Source organism: Ranitomeya imitator, chromosome 3 (assembly GCF_032444005.1).
Source record: "Ranitomeya imitator isolate aRanImi1 chromosome 3, aRanImi1.pri, whole genome shotgun sequence".
Taxonomy (NCBI): Eukaryota; Metazoa; Chordata; class Amphibia; order Anura; family Dendrobatidae; genus Ranitomeya; species Ranitomeya imitator.
In genome coordinates, this window is record NC_091284.1 from 167,780,250 (window position 1) to 167,789,937 (window position 9,688).

Consider the following 9,688-nt stretch of genomic DNA (forward strand, 5'->3'; position numbering starts at 1 on the left):
ACCCGGTGCTGTGGCCTCAGGCAATGCACAGTGTAAGGGGTATCGTGAGGGGACAGGCACTTACTTTATCAGCAGCAGGTTCTCCCAGCGGTGACGATCCCGATCCTGGATAGATGGCTATTGTCCAAATGAAAGACTGAGGCACTGAAATGTTTAACCAGTTTACTTCAACATAAAGGGATTTACAACCAGTCCTGTCACCGGAGTCTGTATGGGAACTCTGAGTTACTTTGACCCTGCCGGGGTCTTCGCCTCTTATTGTGCGCAATTTCTGTGTGGCCCTGCTGCTGTATGTGAACTGGCTGCCGGCCCAATCTGTCCCCTCCGGGTCCTGGTTTGACGGGCAACCCGAGTCCTTTTATCGGCTTACCCCCTCCAGGAGTACCGCTGAACTCTGTGTCTGTTGCTGCGTCCGGCCCTAGTGAAGCTGATATCACCTCACGTTTTTCCGGTTGCTGTATTATATATAATGAATACAGCCACGGATCCGGTATCCGTCTTTGCGCCTGTTCTGGGTAGTGATTAATGCTACCCGGTTCTCACAATGTCCCTTTTCTCTGTCCCTCTTCTCCTCAGGCCGGTGATTTGGGCCTGGAAACCGTCATAGGGCTGTTAGAAATTCAGCTGTATGACCTCTCACTATCAGCTCCTTAGCCCAACTGCCATTTCTTCTCTCAGACCAGAATGGATCAAGGGGAGTCTCTGGAGCTCCCCCTTCTGGCCGGAGGTGGTAGTGCAGTCTTGCTATTTTAGTATTCGCATTTAGTGTCAGTAACTATTTTTGTGGCAAATACCCCTAGGGGTGCCACATTCCCCCTTAGTTAAGAACAGTACTCCGGGACTGTGGGACGATAACATTTTGAAATAACAATTAATATGTACAGAGTCTTAAAAATGAAAAGTTACAAAAACCACTCAAGGAAACAAAAATAGAGTTCTGTAAAAAGTCACTTCAAATAGCGTCCATTAATACAGTTCTATCCTTGAAGGTACTAGGAAAGGCACTGTATTTAGTGTCCAGGAATTTAGTTCCATTTTTCCAACGGAGTTATCAATATAAAGTCTAAAGAAAGTTCAAAAAGAGCAAAAAGCAAAATTCAAAAAGCAGTCTTTCCGGAGCTTTGATTTAGTGCCTCCGGGCTGATAAAAAGTTCAAGAATATGCAAGAAGTTCATACAGACAAGTCTCTGTAGGCACTTGGCTTAAACGTTGCAGACTGATAACAATGACTATACTACATTTTCTGTTTACCTATATACGGCATAACATATATACAATTCACATTATGAGCTTTATAGTTGGTAATCTGCATACCTGGCCGGTAATTGACCCTGGGTACTACGCTGTGATCTACGTAATAGCGGTGTCTCTTCATGTGGTGTACTACTGTCTACTGCGGATGTAGAATCTGCCCGCTCTGCTAAAGATAATTCCACGACTATGGAGTTGGCAAGTCCACCGTGAATGGGATTACTCTGACCAGGAATCTGTTCTTCCTGGCCTGGAACCTCCTGTAGTACGGGGTCAGCCTCTTCCTGTCTTGGGAATTCTGGTATTGGGTTCGGTGTTGGGTAAAAGGCCACCATGGGAACCACTACTGCACCATGGTATGTTAGTAGGGTTTTGGGAAAGTCTCCTATACAGGTGTGATACATTTCCTCTTCTTTTTCCTTTACTGGTTGAACCTGTATGGGTTGAATAACTTCTGGTTCTGGCTGGACAACGTCTGGCTCTTTCAATGCTTCCGGGCATAATTTAAGATTGTCTCTTGACACTAGTACAGATGTTAAGCCTCCGTTTTTGCTAATGAGACACATTTTAGGATTATCCACTCTTGTTGGTAAAACTGTGTAGGGTACGGCTTCCCACTGATTGTCCAGTTTATTGGTTCGACAATTTCTCTTGAGCACTTGGTCACCCGGTCTTAATGGGGTCGCTAGAGCATTCTGGTTGAAAGTTCGCTCTTGTCTTTCTCTAGTTTGCTGAAGGCTTCTTTCCACACTCTCTTGCACTTGGCGATACTGCTTTTGCCGTATGATATCCCAATTGGAGTCTTGAACTCCTGCGTCTGGTTTCAGAATTCCCATTTCTAGATCGATTGGTAATTGGCCGGGTCTTGCACGCATAAGGTAAGCTGGGGTGCAGTTGGTGGAGCTCACCGGGACATGATTATACAGATCCACCAAGTCAGGCAATTTCTCTGGCCATTGATTCCTTTCTGTCTCAGGTAAAGTCTTTAGTAGGTCTATTACAATATGGTTCATCTTCTCGCATAAGCCGTTTGTTTGTGGATGATAGGCCGTCGTCCGGATCTTTTTGCAACCATACATATTACAGAATTCTCTGAAGATCTCTGATTCAAAGGCTGTACCTTGGTCGGTGAGAACCTGTTCCGGATATCCATGGGGTCTACAAAAGTACGTTTGGAACGCTTTGGCTGCTGTTTTTGCTGTCAGATCTTTTACGGGTACTACTACCAAGAAGCGTGAATAATGGTCCACGATGGTCAAGGCATAGACATAGCCGGACCGGCTTGGTATTAACTTCACGTGGTCTATGGCTACAAGTTCAAGTGGTTGTTTGGTGATTATGGGCTGCAGTGGTGCTCTTTGGTTCTTTTGATCGTTTCTTCTGAGGTTGCACGGGCCACAATTTCTGCACCACTGTTCGATTGATTTTCTCATCCCGACCCAATAAAATCTTTCTCTTAGAAGTACTTCTAACTTTTTCCAACCAAAGTGACCAGCACCATTATGGTAAGCTTCGAGGACCATCTTGACATCTTGTTTAGGCACGATAATCTGCCAAACCAATTCATGTGTTTTCGGATTGGTGTACCTTCTACAGAGCTTCCCTTGATACAGGAACATTTTGCCTCTCTCTTTCCAGAGTTGATGCGTCTCTTCTGGGGCATCCTCATCGGGATATGCACTTTGCTCAGTTAACAGTTCCTTCACCAACTTCACAGCCGGATTGCTGTCTTGGGTGTCAGCCCATCTATGGTGTGTTAACGGATTAAAATTCACCTCTTGTTGTTTCTGATAGGTACTTGACTGATGATGTTTTGCCTTGGGATCATGGAAGGCTGGTAGTTCAATTTCTTCAAGCTCCCCCGTTTCTTCTTCTACATCTCTCAAGTGTGGCATCCGGGATAGGGCATCGGCATTTCCATTCTTGCGACCTGCTCGATACTTGATCTTGAAGTTGTAATTAGATAACCGGGCTATCCATCGCTGTTCTAACGCACCTAATTTGGCTGTGTCCAGGTGGGTCAACGGATTGTTGTCAGTATAGACAATAAATTCTGCAGCGGCCAGATAGTGTTTGAAACGTTCAGTCACAGCCCAAACTACTGCCAGTAGTTCCAATTTGAAGGAGCTATAATTTTCTGGATTTCTTTCAGTAGGCCGGAGCTTTCTACTTGCAAAGGCGATGACTTTCTCCCGACCTTCTTGCTTTTGTGACAGCACCGCTCCTAGTCCCACATTACTGGCATCGGTGTAGAGGATGAAAGGTTGATGGTAATCTGGGTATGCCAGAACCTCTTCTCCGGTTAGTGCCTTCTTTAGTTGTTCAAAGGAGTCTTCCCTTTCGTTGTTCCACTGAAAAGGAGGGTTTCGGTTTGAAGGTTTCTTCCTCTGCCCTACCAAGGTGTCTTGCAAGGGTGCTGCCAACTTGGTAAATCCTTTTATAAATCTGCGATAGTAACCCACCAATCCCAGGAATTGTCTCACTTCTTTTGCGCTGGTAGGTCTTGGCCAATCCCTTATGGCGCTTATTTTCTCGGGATCTGGTGCTACTCCCTCCGAACTCACGATGTGTCCCAGGTACTGTACCTTTGGCTTGAGAAGGTGACATTTGGATGGCTTGACTTTCATGCCGTACCTGGATAAGGCTTCGAACACTTCTGCCAGGTCTATTAAGTGTTGTTCGTAAGTCTTTGAGTAGACGATCACATCATCTAGGTACAGGAGGACGGTCTCGAAGTTCTTGTGTCCGAGGCAGCATTCCATCAGCCGCTGGAAGGTACCGGATGCGTTGCAGAGTCCGAACGGCATGCGATTAAATTCACATAGACCCATTGGTGTGGTGAATGCCGTCTTTTCCTTATCTCTCTCAGCCACAGGGACTTGCCAATACCCGCTTGTTAAGTCTAAGGTGGAAAAATAATTAGCAGATTTCAAAGCAGTTAAGGACTCTTCTATCCTAGGCAAGGGGTAGGCGTCTTTATGGGTGATGTTATTAATCTTCCGGTAGTCTACGCACATTCTCATGGTTCCGTCCTTTTTTTTGACAATCACTAGAGGGGCCGCCCAGGGGCTACAGCTGTCTCTTATTACCCCGGCCTGTTTCATCTCCCTCAGCATATCTTTTGCACACTGATAGTGAGCGGGCGGTATGGGTCTATATCTTTCTTTTATTGGGGGATGGTCACCGGTGGGGATTGTGTGTTCTACCCCTTCTATCCGTCCGAAGTCCAATGGGTGTTTACTGAAGACTTGTTCATATTCCGTCACTAGCCTATACACCCCTTGTTTTTGATGGGTAGGTGTTGAATTTATGCCCACGTGTAGCTGTTGGCACCAATCCTCCAATTCTCCGTCTGAGCCATTGCCTTCCACCTGACAGGTTTGTTCTAAGGGCTCAATGGTTGTGATGGCATTGTTGTCAACAGTATATAGCTTTGCCATTGTAGCATACCTTGGCAAAGTGACCTCTTCCTCTCCACAGTTCAAAAGTCGTACCGGCACTCGTCCCCGGTGTACCTCGACTATCCCTCGTGCTGCGACATACTGTGCCCCCTTAGTTAATCCGGACCCTTCCGGTCCTCCGCTTCCGTCGGGATAGTGTAGATTCGTTTCGCTGTGCAGCAGGATCGATTTTCCCCTTGCTCTGATGTCAGAGCGCTCAGCTTGGTGCCGCCCACAATGACACGCCCCCTGCTGCTCCTGCCGGCCGCGCGCTCTGTAATGGTGGATTCTGAAGTTTTTCAGTTAGACTGGGGCTCAGGTGATGGCGTAGCTCAATTAACAGTCTCGTGCCTAACGGTTATGAGGTGATTACCTCAGGGGATGGCGGCCATCTTTACTCCATTATAACCAATGGGGAAAAGTCACTTTCAATAGTTTTCAATGGGGAATGGATTTTTCTTTAATAAAGTCAATTTTCAAGATTTTTCATCCAAGTTTTCACAGTTTTGGGCTCCAATCACGGCACACAATACCCGGTATACGGGCTGGCTAGATCCTGTTCGTGACGCCAATTGTGACGCCCAGGAGACCGGGATACCCAGCACCGGACCAATGGGGTCTGTCTCTTGAGGGGGATGTCACAGGTGGCTTGACCCGGTGCTGTGGCCTCAGGCAATGCACAGTGTAAGGGGTATCGTGAGGGGACAGGCACTTACTTGATCAGCAGCAGGTTCTCCCAGCGGTGACGATCCCGATCCTGGATAGATGGCTATTGTCCAAATGAAAGACTGAGGCACTGAAACGTTTAACCAGTTTACTTCAACATAAATGGATTTACAACCAGTCCTGTCACCGGAGTCTGTATGGGAACTCTGAGTTACTTTGACCCTGCCGGGGTCTTCGCCTCTTATTGTGCGCAATTTCTGTGTGGCCCTGCTGCTGTATGTGAACTGGCTGCCGGCCCAATCTGTCCCCTCCGGGTCCTGGTTTGACGGGCAACCCGAGTCCTTTTATCGGCTTACCCCCTCCAGGTGTACCGCTGAACTCTGTGTCTGTTGCTGCGTCCGGCCCTAGTGAAGCTGATATCACCTCACGTTTTTCCGGTTGCTGTATTATATATAATGAATACAGCCACGGATCCGGTATCCGTCTTTGCGCCTGTTCTGGGTAGTGATTAATGCTACCCGGTTCTCACAATGTCCCTTTTCTCTGTCCCTCTTCTCCTCAGGCCGGTGATTTGGGCCTGGAAACCGTCATAGGGCTGTTAGAAATTCAGCTGTATGACCTCTCACTATCAGCTCCTTAGCCCAACTGCCATTTCTTCTCTCAGACCAGAATGGATCAAGGGGAGTCTCTGGAGCTCCCCCTTCTGGCCGGAGGTGGTAGTGCAGTCTTGCTATTTTAGTATTCGCATTTAGTGTCAGTAACTATTTTTGTGGCAAATACCCCTAGGGGTGCCACATATATTTTACTCTGAAATGTTGTGGTATTTCAGAGAAAATATCCTGTACTTTGTAAAGCTGCAATGGATCTATGGCCCCGATTCATCAAGATTGACAATCTCGATGCTAGAGTTAAAAACGCTGGATTCATTAAGAAGCACACGCCTCTTAATGAATCAGGCGCATCAGAGAATTATTTCTGGCTTAAGCTGCACCACAGCTTGTCATGAATCAGGCGAGCTGTGGTGTTACACCCTGTTCTGCCCCTGTTCCGCCTCAGCTTCACCCGCTGTCGCAAAGCTTGGTAAAACAAGTGTGAAAACGTCAAAAGTTGCAATGTTTTTCTTCAACCTTGAGTTATGCAAAAATTCCGCAACTTATCAAATTATTTTACTCCAGATTTTTGTCAAAAACACTTTGATTAACCGAGACCTTTCTGTCTTAGATGACTAGTGCAATTCAGGTCCTCAGCAGTTTCTCCCTGCCCCACTCCATATGACTGACAGTTTTCTCCCTATGTGTGGGTATAGGGAGTGACTTCTAGGACCTGCCTATAGTGATTTAATTCTTGTATTGCTGACCTGCAGAAGGTCCAGGTGGTTGTGTTCATATTATGGCACAAAAAGCACCAGTATTGTGGACTTGCACAATTTTCGCCTATCCTTAAGAGAAGTCATCAATATCTGATCAGTAGGGGTGTGACACCCGGAACCACCGCCTTTCAGCTGTCTCGGGCTCCGTCGGGAAGTGTTCAGGTGTGTAGCACAGCACTGCTCCATCAATGGTATAGCGGCCACTAACGGGTATTGCACATACGCCCCCTATTTGTATCAAGTAGTACAGTTAATTGGAGGAGGTGCCAGGTGTCCATATTGATGACCTATCTCAAGGATAGGCCATCAATGTAAAAGTCGTAGACAACCCTTTTACAACAGATTAGTTATTTTTGCATGTTTGCTGTCCACTATTTTTGTAGATAGATCATGGACCCATTATAATGAAAGTTCCTTTTCACATGTCATATTCCTTTTGCGGAAAGATTGTCTACAAAAAAACACACACCTGTTCTGCTCTTATCCTTGTTGTGAATCAAACTCTCCAAAATAAGTCAATGGCCCCTTGAAAAAAAAATGGATAGTACACTGATGTGATCTGTGTGCTGTTCATATTTTTTTAATGGATAGAAGCTAATATATGTATATTTTTTACCATTTTCCTGACCAGTGTTGCAGCACTCTTCATACCACAGCAGGTATTTCACCTTAGGACCCCTTTATGGGAGCTCTGCATATGCTATGCGCCCTCTTTCAGTTTGATTCATTTTTCACTTAGGTGCTATAGGATAATTCGCCCCTTTTTTGTTTCCCCACATGTATACTCCCCTGATGTTGCCGTATAACTAAGGCAGAAACGTACTGGGAGGGAACAATATTTTTTTAGTGGGTCTATGGAATAGTACAACACTTGGGTATTGCCGTTGTTAGGGTGGGAGCAACTGCATGGGGCTTGACGGGTTTAGATAGCCCTCACCATCGACAATTACAAGGAGGATCCTTGAAGGACTACACCTTTACATCTGGTCTGGGTGAGATCTAAAATAATTACCAATCACTTGGTTTAGTCACTAATCCATGTGATATATGATAGATACGCACAACTTTTACTTTTGCTGATGTGTTTTTGTTTGGGAATTCCATTTTGCTACATTTTTTTCAGGTTAACCTAGAACTATTTTATTATTTCCCCCTTCCCATTAGGGCAGGTGAACAGGCCGTAAAGCGTCTCATTCGAGAGAATTGGGCCGATCAGGCAAATAACACTCTGATCAAACTCTGATTAGTGAGTGATTGCAGTGTGCTCTGATTCTCTTGGATGAAGAGAAGATGCAGAGAAAAAATTCTCCATCTTCTCCATTCTGTGAGTGTACAGAAATCAGACTACAATCAGATGTCATCCTAGAGCTGTCCGACGTTTCCCACACATTCAATGATTTGCATGGCCGAGTGCGATCCGAATATCAGATCAAACTCGGGCATGCAGCAATTTTTGCCTCAGACACTCTGAGGAAAAAATTGGACATGTGCAAGGCCCCATAGACTAACATTCGTCTGAGTACTATCCGATGTTTTGTCGGCTTACAAAGCACAATCCCTTTCACTCATATTCTGAGCTTCTGTTGGATGCTATAAAGAAGAGGAAATCCCCTATATACACAGAAATAACCGAGCTGCCTAGAAACGTACCTTGTGCTTGTATTTTGTATGGAAAAATGCTAACAAGGAGCTTCAATTAAAAAAAGAAGGCAGCTAAGTTTCCGAAATGCTTCAGCACATTCCTGGTACAAAGTCTTAACACCTGTGTTACTGTGAAACATTGCACCCCTCTCATGCCCTTGGGAGCCATCTTAATTAAAAAAAATATTTTTTTTCAGAAGGGTACAGAAAACGCAGTGTATGACCTGCTAGGTAAAAGTGTTGATTGTCAGAAAGCTTCCAATGTGCTCAGTCATTTCAGCACCACATCTGCTCAAATATCCCCCATCCAAATGGAAATGAACAAATAACACATCATGTCTTTTTCTTCTCTTTTCTCACTGTTTTATGGAGGCGCAGAGACAGATTTTGTGTGATTTACTGGGGCCACGTGCACAGTAAAATGAAATATAGGGAACTGTTTTCTAATGATCTTTTATGTCTTGTTCCTGGTTCTTTCCTGCAGGAGGCTTCTGGGTATCATCACGAAAAAGGATGTTTTAAGACACATGGCTCAGATGGCTAATCAAGACCCAGAATCCATTATGTTCAACTAGACTACATTGCATATGGGAGGAACAAGCTGTAAAAGTGCCCGATTCTTTGGAAAACTTATTTTTCTCATTTTAATTAGACAGAGAAGCAAAAGTCGAAATTGTATTTAGGATTAGAAACTGTAACATGTCACACAAAGATGAAGGTACAAGCAGGATCCTCACAATGATGTACAATTCATCTTCCATAACGGTCACTTACCAACGCACGTCACTCAAGATCAGCCATGTTGCTTTGGCTATACTGCATGTTTGCGAGTGGATAGTGATTTCTCACCTACAATTGGAGAATTTCAGAGTATTTTATAATAAAAAACTACTACAAACAGAAAAAAAGAAGTGTTTAATCTGAATCTTTACATTTTGTGAAATCCATGTATACAACTTCTCATTCCACAAGTCTGTCATTTTCTTTGAATTAACCATGTAAGGGTATGTGCACACAGCGACTTTTAGTCGCCGGCGTACCCACATCCTTTTTGAAACAGAAGACGCTTCAGAAAAATGCTGGCAATGCTTTACCTGGAGCATCTTTCCTGGCGTCTTCTCGGACGTTGTTTGTGGTGGCGTGGTGGCTCTGCCGCCGTCTTTTTTCTACATCCCTTATTCAAAATAGTCTCTTTTTTTTACCGCTTCACAAACTTTGAAGCCTAAAGTGGTTAAAAAAAGAAACAAAGGATAGAACACACAGAAAGTCATTTTGTCATTGCAGTACGTGTTTTTTTTTCCTCCCCCCCCCCCCTTTTTTA

At 44.9% G+C, this 9,688-nt stretch overlaps 1 protein-coding gene across 2 annotated transcripts in view; it reads left to right on the forward strand.

Moving 5' to 3' along the window:
- The window catches only part of CLCN4 (chloride voltage-gated channel 4), a 93,011-nt gene extending 83,749 nt beyond the window's left edge, over window positions 1–9,262 (forward strand). For both annotated transcript variants that reach the window (XM_069761596.1, XM_069761597.1), the window contains one exon: window positions 8,852–9,262. In XM_069761596.1, coding sequence (XP_069617697.1) covers window positions 8,852–8,942 — 91 coding nt within the window. In that variant the 3' untranslated portion in view covers window positions 8,943–9,262. The remainder of the gene's footprint in view (window positions 1–8,851) is intronic.
- Window positions 9,263–9,688: the final 426 nt, after the last annotated feature.